Source organism: Poecilia formosa, unplaced genomic scaffold (genome assembly GCF_000485575.1).
Source record: "Poecilia formosa unplaced genomic scaffold, Poecilia_formosa-5.1.2 Scaffold27, whole genome shotgun sequence".
NCBI classification, from domain to species: domain Eukaryota; kingdom Metazoa; phylum Chordata; class Actinopteri; order Cyprinodontiformes; family Poeciliidae; genus Poecilia; species Poecilia formosa.
In genome coordinates this window covers 2,374,095-2,392,628 of record NW_006799966.1, presented here as the reverse complement: position 1 = coordinate 2,392,628, position 18,534 = coordinate 2,374,095, and the positions used below count along the sequence as shown (strand labels likewise).

Sequence of the window (18,534 nt, the reverse complement as noted above, 5' to 3'; positions counted from 1 at the left end):
ACAGCGTTGGCTGATATTGTAGTATTGATGATGCAACTGGGGGTGTTATATAAGCCACAAGTAAGATAAGAATTTGAGTTTTCCTTTTCTTTTTTTTTTAACTTCTGCTTGTGCAATCTTTAAATGTTCAAATGCTTCATTTTAAAAATCAGATATTTTTCTTTACAAATGTGTTTTTACATTATTAATAAAACACTGTCAATTTTTTTAAATCTATGCAAGTTCTTCAGTATCTTAATATCCTTTTTTTTTCTTTTTTTTTTTTGAAAGACGGGATATGCTGAAAGGAAGAAAAACAGAAGGGAAACGTTGGATACACTGTGATTATACTCAGTCTCCTGAAGCAATCACTACCAAGACATGTGTTCAATAGAATGAGTGCTTTGCCTCGGGCACTTGATTGTATTGTTTCCTAGCTATTGATTTGGGACCAAATCAAAAGGTACCATATGAGTGGGCTGCTGTAGAGTGTTTGTTCTTTAAAATGCAGGAAGGGCAAGGAAAGTGGTTATTTAAACCATACATACCCACAGCAAACAGCAGATAAGAGTCTTGGTGCTGCATATCAATTAGTGTGTTTGTGCAAAACCGTGTCCGAGCTATGCAGTGAAAAGCTACAGAAAGCAAAAGGACCGTTATTTTCTTTTTCTTTTGTTGTGATTATATAAAGTTGGTGATGACTCAAAAAAGAAAATTATATCACCATTGTTTTACTTGATCTAAATCAATTGCATACACCGTTTGCACATAGATCTACTTTACATAGTGTGCGCTGTAAAAAGAGGGACCCCAGTATGACACTCTGTGCCTACACACTTTTTTTGTGTGTAGGAGTGGGATATTATGACAAGTCCAGGATATTGTTTGACTCCAGCTCACCGAATCCTCTTGTGCATTTTGAAAGCCACATAATTCTTATGGAATGGCATATTTCAATGCCAAAGATCCTCCCTGTGTATTGAAGTCTCACATCATATCCTAAAGCAAAAGGCGCATCCTCACCCTGGTATTTGTGAGTGCTTCAACAACTGCCGAATCCATTTGATTCCTCCTCTCCCAGAGCTACAAGCAGGAGTCTTCAGCTAATGAGGCTTCACAAATTAAAAAGCTGCAGCCATGAGACCAAGTCCATCCTTACCTCATACATCAGAATGTGCCCGTCATTGGAAAGGGTGTAGTGAAATGGACTCGGGCTACACACAAACTCTATAATTAGTGTGTGAGCTTAAAAATGATCCAACTCTTCACAATAGCAAACTGCCATTCTTGTTGAAATCTTTAGTTATCTTGCAGCTGAGCATATGAATGTATCTTTTCATATTTCATCTAAGTTTCAGTCTGGTTTTTAAAAAAGGACAATGCAACTACAGCAATCTGGAAAGCAATCAATGATCTTATTGAGGTTCAAAAAGGCAAATAAGCAGCTCTGTGTGACCCTTTGCCTTTAGCTCTCCAAGGCAATTGACGCCATTGCTGTACACAAACACATCAATGGTGTGGTTGTGTATCACATTAAAGCAAAAACTTGTATCACAAAAAAACAAACAAACAAACAAACAAAAAAGTCATTATCAGACTGTCAGAAAGTGTCATCGGGTGGTTTGAAAATAGAGGTTTTCAAACAGAAGTCAGTGTGCAATAACTGAAGTTATCTCATCTAGCTTTCTTACTGCATCCGAATGTGTTGTCTAGTGATCAGTTCTGGGAGATGTGTATGCTCCATATATGCATCCGCACCATGCATGGCAGTTTATCAGTTTCAACAATCTTTTAATACAGTTCCATGCACCATTGTGCAATTCTAAACTAGTTTTCATCTTTTATATCTTCTCTCTGTCTCATGGTTAGTTATTTGATTCTGGCCTTTGATACCTTTATCAAAAAGTTGTGAAATGTCAGCATTTTGTTCAAGGTTGTAGTTATTCTAAGTCCCATGGATAAAAGAAAAGTGTATTTCTTAGTAAAATTGTTGAATCTCTCATGATTTTTCATCTAACCTCCTGTCTGGTTATAGAAAAAGATACTGTGCAACTACAGTGTCCTTAAACTTAATAAATTATAGAAGTAAGCCTGCTTACAAGCAACACTGTGCACTTGTTGTTTTCTTTATTAGCATTCCAAAATGGAAAAAAAAAAAAAAAAAAAACACCTTTCGGTTTGTTGTGCTGCTGAATTTCATGGGAACATTAAAGAACAGTACATAAATAAACAGATCAGTATCTGTCACATCTCCTTATGCTGAAGTACACACCTCCACTCGCACTGTTGATTATCTGGGAGATGCACCGCAAATTAATTTTACACAGATGAACATGCAGTGAGCATACCAGCAGGTACAAATAATCCCTTCTGTTTTCCTCAGAACGAACATGAAGTAGGAAGGGATAAGGAGGCAAATTGACACTGCACTCGTTTACTGACACATGGCAAAAAGCCATTATGCTGCCTTGTTTAAGCGGGACTATCTGCCTACTTCCTGCAACTCTGCCTCCCCAAACGTGGCCTTGGCAATGTCTATTTCCGTATCCTTATCTTAAAAAAAAGAAGAAAAAAAAAGAAAATGCATAAGCTGTTTAAATAGTGTCAGTTGTTATTGCAATTTTTAATATGTACTCTTAATTTATTTCTTCTGATGCTTCTTGATGTGTAGTCTTCCTTGAATGTGTCTAAATAAAATGTATTATTTAAATTTTTATTAAAAGATCATTTTAGGTCAAAAATTCACAAAACATTGAAAAGGAAATTAAGGTTGGGGGGAAAAAAACTCCTTTTAACAGACAGGCATTGTAAAAGCTCAAACACTGGGATGCAAAAATGTTTGGTTTTTTTGTTCTTGATTGAACTGATGAAAATGTCATTTGTGTTGTTTGCCTAATATTCTTATTGAGCTTTGACATCAAAATTATAATTTGTAGAATGTTTTATAAGATGTTTTAAGCCACCGCTGTTATGACCAGAAAACCTTGCAAATGAGATTCTACATGGTTAAAATGTGATGCTTAACAAACTAAATCAAACATTTTCTCTGTCTGGTGCTCATCTCCTCTCCCTTCAGTTCAGAAGATATCAAAGTTTCAGGAAAAAAAAAAAAAAAAGCTTCCTTAAATCATACCTTATAAGGGCAAATAGCAACACANAAAAAAAAAAAAAAAAAAAAAGCTTCCTAAATCATACCTTATAAGGGCAAATAGCAACACATGGCAGGTGCTTTCCTGTCACCCGCAGATATGTCCTAAGAGCATTTATCATGGATGGACAGACTTGTTTGCCTTCCTGTGGTCATGGCAGCTTGAGAGTTATGGGTGGACAGCCAAGTCCTCTGCTGCTGCCACGTACCATCACTTCTCAGAGGCTCTGAGACCCACAGTAATCTATCATGTGACTGAACTTCAATTAAATTGAAATTCCCAGGTGTCAGAAATGTACCTCTTAGCAACCTCTCGTCTAACAATTTAGAGAAATTTACCTTTTTTTTGGCACATCTATATCCGTGGAAAAATCCTCCCTCTAAGACGCCTCACAGGAAACCTTTTCAAATAATGAATGACATCAATCATTTATTAGTGTTAGGCTGTCGAGACATAAATATCCTTTGTTTGAATTTTGACGCTATGAGTCATTTTTAAATAAGTGTCTGGATATGACGTGACATCCATTTGAATTAGGTGGGAGGGGGTGATTTAATTTCATAGAACGCAGCCTTCACAGGTCTCCATTGAGACCTTATCTGGCGGCCTGCCGCTGCTGACAGGAGCAGATCTAGACGAGGGAAGATGAATAGTTTGTTTGTCTATGCTAACTGAATGATTTGTTGCTCAGTAGCGACTTTGTGATGGGCCACACACTGCTCCGCAATGTGTGAGTGTATGTGTGTGTTTAAACGGTTCTATTAGGATTTCCTGGTATGATTATCACTTCATTTGTTTCCCTGACTTAAGTTGACTTATCAGCTTTAGTTATAAAAGCTGTGACACTTGGTCTTATTCTGTTCTTTGATTCATATTGTTTCTTAGTTCACACTAGAATGACGTAGATCACCTTTCAGGAAAACCCATGCAAGTCATTGCACATTTACAAATTGTAAAAAAAAAATACACCTTTCTCATTAATAAGAATAAAATCCTTGTCACTCACAAAAACGTTGCTTACATTATTGAACACAGTGAAGATATTTAAATTGATTTTATATATATTTGTTTCATATAGGAGATGATGCATATGCACATGCAGATTGTGAGGTAATATTCTGGAACAGAATTTCTGCTTTTAATATGTAACATTATATCAGAACATGTTTTCTTATGAATTAACATCGGAATTATTTTTAAGAATTAAGACAATCAATACTTTTACCATATTTTGATTTATCAGGATTGTTGTTTTTTTTTTTTTTATCTGTGGCATAAATTGTTTAAGAAATAACACAATCCAGCAAAGGTCATCTGCAAAATTAGGTCAACACAGCATTTTTACAAGCAGAGTCCCAAAAAAGAGGAAGGCTTTGTATTTTCAGGTTTATTATAATGTTATGTGTCAATTTCCACTACTTAAATTAAATTATATGTTGCACAATATTTCCCTTTTTGTGTGTTTTGTAGTTTATTTATGAATTACTATACTCTAAAGGTAGAGAAAAATATATTTTAAAAAATGTAGATCAGGATTTGGGTATGAGCCTATATAAGAAAACTATGGTTTTGTGGTATTATAGTGTTAAGAAAAATTCAAAAGGAGCTAATAAAGTTATCAAATTATCACTATTTAAACTAATAAATAATAGTTAGAAACTAATATTTTACTGATGCTTAAAATAACATTAAATATGGCAATAATAGAGTCCTGTTTTATGTCACCAGAAATACTTAAAAACAAGTTTTTCTGTCTTGAAACCAAGGGAAAAGTAGAAAACAATGGCAATACCTATCAATAGGTGAAAGAGGGACAGAACTTTTAGCGTCTCAAGGAATAAAAATAGTAACTGTATGACTGAAAACTAAAGGCTTTAAAACTTTGATATTAGTACTTAACCCTTCCATTTCAGACACAAATTCCCAACACTAAGCACATCTGTAATGTGCTCCTTATATGATATGAAAACCAATATTTCAAAAGTTAAATGCACTTAAAGCAGCATAAGAAATTAATTATGGTTTACTCAAAGTGCAGTATTGATTTTACATTGGTTTTGAGGATAATGCTGAGATGGGACGCTTTGCCTGCAAAGGCAAAGTCCATTATCCATTTTATAAGCTTGGCCAGAACAATTAATTTATTCATAATCGTAATTTCCCACTATGTGTGGTCAGTCAGACTGACATTGTGGTTCTGAAATGACCCACAGGTCAGCAGTTGCTGATCATGGCTACACATTTTAATAAATCGAGTGTGTGGTTTCAGTTGGATCAAGTCTCCAAAACCTGAGTTGAGATCTGCTGTTTTGTAGCCAAACATTTAAAGATTAATAGTTCTAACGTGCTCACAACTATAAAATATCAATACAAAAAGGCTGAATATGTGACTTATCAGGGAGGGATGCTGACACTAATGTAAAATCTTACAGTACAGTATCTGGTATTAAACTCAGATTTAATTTAGTTAAATCTGAGTTTATTATTGAGAAGCTAGTTAATGACACAGTTTACTGAACCACGTTATCCTAAAATATGTTTGTGCTAACTTGCCTTTTGTGTTTTCAGACCAGCAGCATGAAACAGTAAAAATGCCTTGGAGAGTAAAACTAAAAGCTGCAGTCCTAATGACACAAATCAATTTTAATTCTACTCCAATAATACAAATTTAATCCCAAATGATGATTATCATAATACTATAGTTTATCTTTATTAACCTAATTATGACTGCAGTATAATTTTGTGTTATTCAATAAAGAATCATTTTCTCTCACAATCAAGCTTCACTCACAATAGCTGTGCTTGCCTAAACTTTGCCAGCTGCTGCCAGCAGCTAAGTGAACAGAGTGTACCACGATGTTCCTCCAAAATCATTTTTTTCCCCTCAGATATTTCACTTGATCATGTCAGCATGCTGATTGACACGTCATTTAATTTTACTGTCATATCCCAAGATATTAGAGAAATTCAGAAGAACACTCAAAGAAGGAAAGATGTGCATATTTAGATTTATTACCAACCTTTTATTTGACTGTACTTTACAGGCAGTGCGTTTGTTTGAACGTTGAAACTGTCTCTCAGTCAGAGAGGCAGCGAGGAGGGCGTGAAGACTGTACTACCAGGGGGTGAAGGCAGTTTGTGGTGACTCTTAGCAGACGAACAGCGGAGATGTACAGCAGATAGCTCTCAGGCACACAGGAGAGCTCGTTAAGGAGGCAGCTGAGAGGGATAATGGAGGATTCTCACTTTGCTGTCTGCTAAAGGGCCAACACAGAAAAAAAAAAAAAAAGAAGTCTCTCTGAGTTGTGGTTATGTACATTGGCATCATGTCACAGAAATAATAGAAAATGGTTGCAGAATCTCAAACAAAGAAGAAGAAGGAAGAATGCTGGAGTCATTGAATGAGAAAACCAACTTCGGTGGTAAATGTTGTTGGCAGTGAATAAGTTAAACAACACCAGGGCAGGTAATTGTACTTGACTGTACCTTTCCAGAATCAGTTCTCAGTCCTTGCATGCTTCTAGTTCCAGGACAGCATAATGAATGAAGTGGAGAGGATTTGTCTGAGTCTTGCTTCTTGTTCTTGTTGGTTAACCGTCAGAAAGTCTGTCTCAGTTAATCTTAGGGAAATTAGGAAAAAAAGAGCTTTCTTCATTCCTCGTATGGATTAGTGTCACTCAGGTTTTAGCCGAGTAAATGTTTACTTGACCAGTCTAATTGAATTTACTATATTTTATACTAAACCATTACACCTCAAAGAGAGTCTAATTAGTTAACTCAAGCTTGCAACCTCTCGACAGCTCTCCATTACACCCAGCCTTTGAATTTAAAGAGTGGAAGATTATTCCAATCAGGAAAAATACAGATCCCTGTGCTACGGGTTCCCAGGCAAACGTAATTTATGTTGCCTTTCAGATCTATAACGAAGGTAATTGCCTTCAGTGTGTTGTGCATGCCTTCATGTCTCTGCTCACCCCAGAAGACGTGGCCATGCATCTCTTTTTAAGGGTTTATTAACAGACAGAAAGAGAAATCCAAAATGTTCATAAGTAACTTCAGTAATTAGTGCCGTACACGGATGAGTTGGAAACTTTACAGGACTTTAGAAGCGATTAAGGGATTTATAAAGCAACAGTAACTCTAAATTTAAATGGAAAAACTTGCATGAAAAAATAAGAATTGAATGGCACTCAGAATTGTATTTTTTCTCGGGGCAAAGCAGACACACAGAACAAACAACTCTTTATGCATTGCTCACTTTTAAAGGTGATTTATACCAAGTAAACCTAACTGGCATATTTTTGAACCAAGCAGGAAACAGGAGAAAAATTGGCATGCTCGTAAAGAACCTACATCCTCCATGCAGAAAGACCCCAGATCCTGTCTCCAACCCATGTACTTCTTGATGTAAGAACCTGCTGATACTGCACTAACATGAATCACTTAACTGAATGTGAGTTTGTTAATGAATCTTAGTAAATCTGGATCTGAATTCTGTTGAATTGAACTTAAGTTACTTTGGAAGACAAATTGGTCTTCAAAAAGCTTGTTTTTCCAAACTACCTTAAATTAATCTGTTGTGAAGTGGTGCAATAGATAATGGTTTATGGTTTTTTTTGTTGGTTTGTTTTTAAATCTGTTACCTTCCCTGACCATAAAGAGTTAAACATGTTTGGCAGGGTTGGATTGTATTTTCTCTTGCTATTAAACCTGCAAACATCTTAAAGGTCCCAGGTTACATTACATTTTAACATAAAAACAAAAGAAACACTGCTTTTAAGGGGCAAATGTCAGTGAGCTTTTTATTTTTCAACAAGAGTGAGATTATGCATAGTCAGGCAAAATCCTGACTGTAATGCACGTTAAATTTAGATACATAAAAGAATTTAGAGTGCTTTGGAAGGTAAGATCCACTAAAACATCAAGCTTTCTAACTAAACCCTGTTGGCTTTTTATCCTATTATTTTTGCTGTCACGTGAAATAGTTATTATTCTTTTCTTATTCGACTGTTTCATATGGAGGCTTGTTGCAGGGTTGCTTACATTTGACAAGAAAAAGTAGGAACTTCTTCTTAAGCCACATGACAAACAAAGTCGAGTCTAAATCTACCCAGAGCTGGAAGCTAAATACCAAGGGATGTGGAGAGTGACTGAATGCCTCCATCAGCTTATAAAGCTGTGAGTCCAGCCAGCACAGGTGTCCACTGTCTCACTGATGGACATCCTGCCAGTCTCCCTGAGGGAAAGCAACAGACACAGACATCATCAGGCAGCAGTGCATTAACTTGCACACCCTTCACTATAATTCTGTCTTCCTCCTGACTTTCATTTTCCATCCATCCATCCCTTCGACAGCAATCAAAATGATCATGCTCCCTGCAGTACTATATTAATTAGTCTGAAGCAATTTAGAACCACTATAATTAAAAGCTGTAGAAGAGATTCGTGTAAGGAAGTGTACATTCTTCATACAGACTCTACACACATGGAAAAATATGACAGGGGAGTAATTCTTCCCTGACACGTAGGTCCAGCTTATTTTTTTTACTTTTTCATTTCTATTTTTACTGTCCTTAGTGTTACAGTCAGTAATTTTATACTAGAGAGCAACTTCAATTCAAATTCAAAAATACTTGATTGATCCAAAAGGAAAATGAAATGTTGTAACTCGTATTGTTCAAGGTTCTAAAAAAGAGTTGGTGGAGATGGTGATGGCTGTAGGCAGGGAGGATCTCTTATATAGCAGAACTCCTTTTGCAGGATTTGATCAAGTGAAGCTTCTTGAAAATCCCTTCTGTGTTGAGTGATTCAGGAACCTTGCTGGTCAATGACACTGGTCAGTGATCCTGGGGACATGAGCTTGGGATCACTGAACTGCAGGGTGTGAAAGAAGGATGGGGTTTGAAGAGAGACATTCAACCAAGTGGTTAGAAGGAAATTTGACCCATTAAAACTCACCCTTTCATGGAATACATTTATTTGTTCATAATCATCCATTGTTAATTAAATAATTCCTATATCACTTCTATGGTGGACAATCTATGTTGAGACAACTCTTAGTAATGAAAGGATTTTCTAAAAAAAAGAAAAAAAAATATAAATTACTCCTACTCTTTTAAAGAAACAGTAGATTGTCACTCGTTCAATAATTTGCCAGACGATATCCACATAATTAACAACCAAAGGAAACGATTCCCTGCATTGATCAACAAAAACGATTATTGCAAAACCCAAATCTCGAGTGGCAAAATCGTGACATCTGTGGAAAGGTTTGACAAGAAATTGTAAAAGAATTAGACCAGATCGATGGAAGACAAAATGTGAATGCGATTTCAGACTTTCTTCTCCAAAGTGTTGATTGCAAACGGCTCTCTTAAATGGGTGGAAGAAAAGTCACCTTTCATTCCATCTGAACTGTACTTAGAGCTAATTGCTGTCTTAGAGGGACAGAAATTAATTTTTGAAAGGTCTTTGAAGTGCCGACAGTGAAGCTTTACTGCCTTTTGTGCTTAGTGCAATTACTTTGGCAGCTGTATGACGTTCTTTTCTTGAGCCAGATGAATAGTCGTCAACCTGGACTTTAACGTTAAATCGAACTGAGGGGTATTGCCGTTACCATGAAGCCCAAAGATAGTTGTGTCCTATAAAACTACTCTAATGCCGAAGCAAATCTAGAGTTAACATCACTGTTGTGCAAACACCAGCCATTTCTTCTTCCCTTTTTCTCATATAATTTTATTGAGGATTCTCATGTGTTAGGGTCAATACTGGATGCGGATATTGAATTTCCTCATTAGCTGTTGCCCATTTCCTGCACGCTATAAGAGAAAGCAGCTGCAGTCGCCATTCACTAAGGCTCCAGACTGATTAGCATCATTAAAAAAAAAATAAAAAATCCTGTTTCATGAAGTGAAAATACAGCTGATGGATGGATAGATTGATGGCAGCAGTTAAAATTCTTACTGGTGTTTTTAAGCCACAAAATGGTTTAATTTATAGTCCACAGTCTATGTTTTTAACACCAATTTGGAGTTTAATGAGGGAGACTGATGGTAAGCAAAAAGATTTATTTGCAAGTGTTTTTAGCAGCTCTAGAAGAAATAATGGAGATGTGCACATTCACACAATTTTTAAGCATGTGCGATGACTACATTATTGAAATCACTTTCTTGTTTTAAATAAAACCTTGTGACAGTAGTTTTAATTTTATTTTTTAGTTTAATATTTTTATTGAAATGATATAATGTTGAATCTTAAGCTGCCAGGTGCATGAATAATTTCGAGCCCAAGTCTCCACAGCAATGTAGGAAACATTATACAGCAGCTCAGCCAAATTAGTTTTTGCACAACAATTTACCCCCACATGTTTATTTTAACCTCTACTATGGTTTAAAAAAATCTACATAAACTTCAGGAGCTCAACTATGAAGTTCTGGGGTATGAGATAAAACATCTTAAAATTATTGCCAATGCTCTGTTCTGACCTTGCATTTTAATGAGCCTATTTGCATATGTGTTCATCGTTATCACATTAAAGCCTATTGATGTGTAAAGTTCTGCTACATGAATACATCGTCTCAGCATTTTCAAACTTGGAACCGTTTAGCTTTTGATTTTGGAACCACTTGAGAGGACTTCTCTACATGTGGAAGAACAGCTAAAGCTAAATAGATGCTGTGTCCTTGAACAAGATGCTGTGTTTTTCCCAGCTGGGCCGATGCGTTTTTTTTTGTTGTTTTTTGTTTTTTTCTCTGGGACCTTCTGATGGAGATTGCCAAGATAACTTTGTAACACAAACTACTGAAAATTAACTATGCTATACCTCTTGGTAACTTGAACCAGAAAGGGTTTGCATTGTTTTCAGCTTCAATTTTAGGGATCTTATATTTATGTATTTAGAATCCTGCCTCTAACACCAAATTACGCTTTCATCTTTTTTGTCCTCTGTATCAGTAATATTGACACATTTAAATGCAGTCTGTGTTTCCTCTGTCATTTTTTTTAGTTCACTAATTTCTTTCACTAGCACATTACCCAGAACATCTAATTTACACTATCTGGAAATAAATTGCAGTGTATTGATTAAATTAAGTGATACTTTGAAGTGGCACTACCCTTCTACATTCATACAAATGCATCCATTTGCTTTAGTAAAAACGACATCACTATTGCTGTAGGCAGCAGCCAGAATAAAGAATAGGGCAATTTGTAGAAATATTTGAAATATTTAATATCTTCGAAAACCACAACAAGATGAAGTAAGAGTTAAAAGTCATCTTTGTTTTGGTGCATAATACTGAATTTGACACATTTGTGGATTGAAAGGTCTCAACCGTTTCACCTCTCCTTAATAAGTATGCTTGAGACTGATTCTTTACGTGCAATGGAGTTTTATTTGGCTGAAAGAAAAGCAAAGTAAATTCATGAAAAGTCTGGATTTCCAAGTTGATCCCAGAGGAAAGGTGCCATAACATGACATATACAGGTATAGTGTGGCATACACAATGTATATTCCACACATATGCATTGCATACATCATGCATTTTCTCTGACAGTACCCCAGATTTGGAATGGCCTTCCCTTATATTGATACGGGCATTTTAAGACTAAATTAAGACATGTCTTTTTACACAGGCGTTTAATAATATGTAACATCGTGTGCAGTTACTATATTGTCTTTTGTCATAGAATCATTTTAATGTAAAGTGCTTTGGTCTTCCAGCTGGGTGTTCGTACGCGCTGTATAAATAAACAAATGAATCAATCAATCAATCAATCAATCAATCAATCAATATTCTTCATATAACAAGAAAAGTGACCAAGTGTGGGTAAATGTTCAGTTTGGACAGAGTAGAATAGAATAAAAATGCTTTGATGTCCCCCAGTGGGGTGTTTAAGACAGTTTCATTAGTCAATATGATTGCATTGTTATATGGAAAATCACTTAAAAAGACTTGTTTGTAATGAAACTACAGCAATGAACTAAAAAAAGACATATAGTAATATAAGAAGGCATAAAATGGACAGATATCAAATAATTAAAAGCGTTAACTGTTATAAAAAAGTAAAAAAGGGGGAAGAATGAAGAGCTCTTGACAGATTAACAAGCTATATTTTTAATAGTCCCTAACAGGCCATTAAAGGCTGAGTTCTTATCATCAGTTAACCTATCAACTATTTTAAGTGGATACTCCAGAAGCAAATCAATGCCAGTCGAGACATTTTAGTAAGCTGATCTGAAATTGCCTAAGGCTTACACTCTGCCAATATATACCTCTGTCCATTAGTTGAAATATATGCAACTCATGGACAGTTGCATATATTAATAATTGATGCTGGTAGAAGATATTAATAATTGATGCTACTACAAAACACATGATAAGGAGACTGCTGCAGCAAGATGGAAAACTGATGTGCTGCAAACTTTAGGGATCAGTGTCGGCTGGAGTTTGATACGCTCTTCTTTTTTATGCCACAGCCAGTCAAATTGTGAGTTTCTTGACTCACATAAAAAAAATAATCCACAAATTGGGACAACGGCCCAACTAATGAGTTACACTGTCAGTCTGTAACTCCAAAGGCTGCCAGGTTTGTGTCCTATAGCCGGCTGTTGCAGGACAAAACCTCAGCGGCATTAATGGCGTTTCACTACAACATGAGTTAGAGTTTTTAGAAAACAGAGTGTTGGCTTGGTAGTTTCTCATTAACAAACAGCAGATAAGTGTGGCGCTATGGGTCATTTGTTCCAACTAAATGTAATGATCAATAATTCCTTAAGTTTTGCACCTATAAAATTCTGCCATTTCTTTTACTGTGAAAGTAGATCATTTCCTTTGTTTCCTGATCACGTGTGTGCGCCGTCTCCTGTGACATGTTAGGTCACATGTTTGTTCATTCATTAGTAGACATTAGACCTTCTTCTTTATGAATCCTTGACTTGGTAGTTTCAGTAATGCACAGCACCTTCCAAAAGTACTTATGGCCCTTGAACTTTTTGCATATTGTTGTAGCCAATCACAAACGGTTTATTGGGATTTTTTGTCATAGACCAACAGAGTACTGCATAGCTGTAAAGCAGAAGAAAAGTTACGCACAGTTTTAAACTTTTTCGGCAAATGATCATTTAATAAGTCTGTTGTACCAATTTTTAGGCTCGCTGATTTAATTATTAAAACGGTCTTTCATTACAATTTCAGCTGTAGGGTTTTTTGGGGGCTACTTCCAACCATCTTTGTACATTTAGAGACAATTATTTCTTGTCCATTCTTTCTGCAAAACGAAGTTCACTAAGATTATGTACAGTGTGTGGCATATGAACATAAATTTTGAAAACTTGCCAGAAATTCATTTCATTACAGCCTTTTATTTATGGTTGTCTTTCTGCGAGAAAGTGAAAATCTGCCCCAGTCTTTTGTAGCCTCTTACAAATGTTCTTCTTGGCCCATCTTACATTTATCTCCACTCATCTTTCCATTGTCCTTGACCAGCTTCTCTGTACTGTAGAAGAAAAGCTTTGGCACAGCATGACTCAGCCGCCATTATTTCAAATAATGACACGATTTAAGGCTATTTGTTTTCAGCAGATAGTGTTTTGTGTAATGGCAAAAAAGGTAACATTTTAGCCTTATATGAAGAGAGGATTTTCTCTTTGTGCCCAAACTGTGTGCTGTGTTCCTTGGTTTTCACGATGCTATTTGTTGTCAAGTAAACATCCGAAGCCTTAACAGAGCAGCTGGATTTATGTTGACATTAAAATACACACAGGTTGAGTCTATGCACTAATTAGGTGAATTCTGAATCCAAGTGATTATAAAAGGCTTTGTTTTGTGGAAATGGTGTAGAAAAGCTATGTGCTTATGCTTGCCACACAGACTTTTATTCGGACAGAATTTTGAAAACCACATATAATTTCTCCTCCAGTACACAGTCATGCAACTGCTTTATGTTGATCTATTCAAAAAAATACCTCAAAAGTTTAGACCCTTGTGGTTGTAACATGACAAAATTTAAAATTGTTCAAGTAGTGTGAATACTTTTGATAGACACTTTATTTCATAAAAAAAGATTGTCTTAATGCCAGAGGATTATTCCCAGAAGTGAGCCGAAGACTGAAAATGCTTAACTTTTCCACTTTGCTTTTTGCTGCATCACCCTGGAATTCATTCACCACTTCCTGCTGTTGGATGAGGTCTTACTTCTCAGATGAAACCAAATCTCTTGAAATTAGAGTGCCCTCCAACATCTCAGCTAGGATTGTCTTTATGTCACTGCCTCCCTGCTCCAGAAATCCAACCCATTCCCCTCCCTTGAGCGCAAAGCCGGAAACCAGAGCCTACCCTGCGCAAACCTCATTTGAGCATTCAGTTTAAGTGAACAACACTGCTATCCTTACTCTTCAGTATAGCTGTACATCAGCAAAAACCGAATAGAATAGAATAGAATAGAATAGAATAGAATAGAATAGAATAGAATAGAATAGAAAAAACAACCTTTATTGTCCTGCATAGGGAAAATTCAAATATCACATACAGTAGACCTTTAGCCTAGATTGGAAAGTTGCAGAAAATGGGGGCTCCAGAGGAAGAAGCACCACGTCCACCATCAGATATCACTGTGTTTGGGGCCAACTGTACCCTCCATGGTCTGAGCCACATCTTCTTGCCCGGTGGAGTGACTTTTCGGCGATTGCTTTGGGCTGCTGCATTTTGTTCCTCTCTTTCCATCTTCCTCCTCCAGGTAGCGGACCGTGTGATTGAGTATTATCAGTATCCCTATGTCACCATTCTGGATGAAATGGACAGTCCTGTCATGTATTTCCCGGCCATCACCATGTGCAACTACAACAGCTTTCGCAAGTCCAAGATTTCAAGAAACGATGTTTTCTGGATGGCCGGGCTGCTTGGTGTGGAACAGGGGGACTTTGATGATTTCATGGCTGTTTTGGGACAACCCACAGACAACAGCCAATTTTTCCCCACCAAAAGCTTCGACATGTTGGATTTTGTGAAAAGGACAAGCCACGACATAGAAGAAATGTTGCTTGACTGCAAATACAGAGGCAAGGATTGTGGTCCGGAGAACTTCACAACGGTATGTAGGGATCCCTCTCTGGAGTCGGCCTAAAATTAATCATCATAAAGCGCCCCAAAGAGCGTGGATTTCTGGATCAGTATGCTGCTAAAGACTGAAAAAGCTTTGAAAAAATATTCAATATGCTGTGAGCAGATTATTCACATAAATATTTATTAAAGACATTTAGAAAACAGTAAATGGTTTCAAATTTTGCATTTAAAGACAAACTAATATTAAATTAAAAGCCTAAAAGCAATATTTGACAAAATGTAGCTGATCCTTCTTTAGTGCTCTTTTATCTATAATAGCACCACTTTTAAAGTGTGTGTATTTGGAAAGAATGTTTGAATTTAGGGGGAGCATTAAGCTCAGAGATTTTAGACCAGGAAAGATTCTAAAGAGTACTAACTATTTACTTCCTTCTTGTGATGAAAGCAGGAAAATGCCGGGCTTCGTATTTTGCCCAGTTCTTCGTTGTGTGAATTCTGTCAATATGTTTATTTTCTTGAACCATAAAACTTTAGTTAGCTTTCTTAAAAGTATCCTTAGAACTATGTGAGCTGCTGAGGTGCCATATGGTGCTGCAATTCTCTGTTGACATCATGCATTATGAAGCAAACATATGCTGTTTTCAAGCCCAGCAGTGTTTTCAGCACATTATTGTTTTCCTTTGTTAATACAAAAAAGAAAAACGTACTTTGCCACAGCAATGGCAGTAAATATGCAAATGTGTTGTTATTAGACAAAGAGAAATGCATGTAAATTCAAGAAATATTGCTGTCATTTTGAAAGGTGCTGTTTTTGGAAATAAGTCACTTTTTAAACCATTTACTAAAGAGATAAAATAATATAAGAAAAAAAGTAGATTGAATTTAATCGTTCTGCTACAAAGGGACAAAGGGAGGATTGTAATTCCAATACATTTAAGCGATTAAATTTGAACCATTTCAGGGGTGTAAGATATCTATTAATTACATATACACGGAAAAGTGACAGTAATGGTATTTGTGGAGACAGTGGTTAATATCAAAATCTGAGATTTGGCTTGTGAGCTTGCAGCCAGCCTGAGGCGTTGAGAAGTGCTTCACTGTTGTAACGAGTGCACCGATCTGAGTCATCACCCTAAAAACAAAACAGCAGATTTTGATATGGCTGTGGTCAGTACTGTGACCTTGACTTTTTTCACATCCTCACATTTAAAGGGCAATTTTCAGATAAATGTCGGAAATCCGAGATGCACTGGGGGCCTAAGTATAGAGGGGCCTAATTAAAGATTCATGTAGCTGCCTTAATTCCCCCTCCTCGACTTCCTCAGTCTGCTGATTTTTATGTGGGAGGCTCAGAGATGGCACTGAACAGAGATTATAGCCATCATAGACTTCAGCATTATCACTGCACCGTGACTTTCACAAGGTCTGGAAAATATCTAAATTAGTTCACTGAAATGTATTCATCAAATCACTTCTCCTGTGGATTTATCTGCAGCGATACTCTGTTATCCTTTCCCTCTTTAAATCACTTTTTTTTCTTTTCTTTTTTTTTTTTTGCTAAACTAGCTAATAGAAATCACAACACAAACTACTTTAATGGATTATCATAGATTATTTTTGCTTTAATAGCTTCAGAATATGAAATTGACAGTGTGGGTAAGGATCACACAGCTGCACATCTAGCAATACTTTTGCCATGTTGCATGAAGGTCCTGGGTTCAAATCCTGGCCTGGGGTCCTTTTGTATGGTATTTGTCAGTTGACTGTATCTTAACCCTTTAAAGAAATGCTGCAGAGTCAGTCTTCGTTAGATTTCAGACAAACGTCAGTGTTTCCATGAGAATACAGTGCTTGCAAAAGTATTTTCACCCTTTGAATTTTTCCATATTTGGTCAATACTTGAGACCAAGGCAGAGGTTCACCTTCCAACAAGAGAGTGACCCTAAACCTTTGGTCAGAAGGGTTTGGATCAAAGCATATGAAGGATTAGAATCACCCCATTAACCCATACTTATGTTCAACAGAGAAAGTGTGACAAGGTTCGTGGATGCTCTCCATCAAATCTGACCAAAATTTAGCAACTTTTGGAAGTTGCTAAATTTGTGCAAAATTTGTGCAAAATATGTGCAAAACTACTTCAGTTTTGCACATATTCTGTTAGATCTTAAGCTGTAGCTGCAGCAAAGGTTGGAAAGACAATGTACTGACTCAGGGTGACTGAGTAGAAATGCACAGCTTTCAGATTAAAATAAGTGACAAATTTTGACAACCTTGATAGCTTTTCTTTTAGATTCAGTTATGCACAACCTTGTGTTGGTGAATCACATAAGATCTTTATGAAATACATTGACGTTTGTAAATGTTGCGTCACAAATTGTGGATTTGAAGTGTATTGAATACTTTTACAAGGCAACAGTATACCAGTCCTGCTTACGCTGTTAAAGATAAAAAGTTTGAACAAGTGAGCACAGTTTTGGTGCATTCGTGTAGAGTTCATTGGTGAAGAAACTGATGTAAGAGGGGGGCAGGGAGGATTTACGGTGAAGTGAGAGCACCATGAACCATGAAGTGATAGATCACTTTCATCATATTTCAAACCAAGCTACTTATTTATTGCAAACTTCTTCGAGGATTTGTTTGTGCTTTTCCGAGAAGCTGTGTGGATGTTTTCTTGCATACAAGCTAACAAAGTGAAACGCATTTCTAAATGCTTGTGCAGCTAAATGCCTTTCTTAGAGGAGGGATTGTTTCTCTGCTAGATAATTTTCATGTATTCATCTTGGTGCTTTAAATACAGTCTTTGAGCTGATGTCTGATTGATTACCTCATTAGCAATCAAGACTCTGAGATCTGTAAAGACGCCCTAAACCTGCAAGACCAACTCTGACTAAATAAATAACCTCCTGCATGCGTATGCGGGAAGCATACTGAAGTCACTGTAATATCATTTAAATCGATCAGCAGCTCAGCACTTTAGCAGGCTTACGCCACTGCAGAGACATTCTTGAACATTTATCCTATTACTATTCATCTTGTATGTTGTGCCTAGACTTCCTGTCAATGCATTAGATCCAATGGAAACTAAAGACCTTTGGCTTAAGTACGCTTTTAATAACACTTTAGAGCTTGTTTCTAGTCTCAAAAAGCATGTGGTGTTTTATTTAATGCACTACAGTATAGTTTGGAGGAGGAAGTTAGCTTGGAGGTCAACCAAAGAGAAAGGTAGAAAAAAAACGATAGCGGAAGTGAAGTTTGAGTGTCAGACCCAATCAGTTCAGCTGCAGAGAAAGACAGAAAATACGCAGTGTGGGAGATACAGGCTGGAAGAAGGTTAAAAAAAGGAG

General features: G+C 36.5%; 1 protein-coding gene across 4 annotated transcripts in view; it reads left to right on the top strand.

Annotated features, from left to right (window-relative positions):
* Window positions 1–18,534, top strand: part of asic1c (acid-sensing (proton-gated) ion channel 1c) — a 106,035-nt gene that overhangs the window by 47,913 nt on the left and 39,588 nt on the right. The window contains exon 1 of one of the 4 annotated variants that reach the window (XM_016669721.1): window positions 14,504–15,218. The exons of the other annotated variants lie outside the window; for them this stretch is intronic. Within the exon in view, the coding sequence (XP_016525207.1) occupies window positions 14,694–15,218 (525 nt within the window). The 5' untranslated portion in view covers window positions 14,504–14,693. Of the gene's footprint in view, window positions 1–14,503; window positions 15,219–18,534 lie in introns of those variants that run through there. 4 annotated transcript variants of the gene reach the window in all.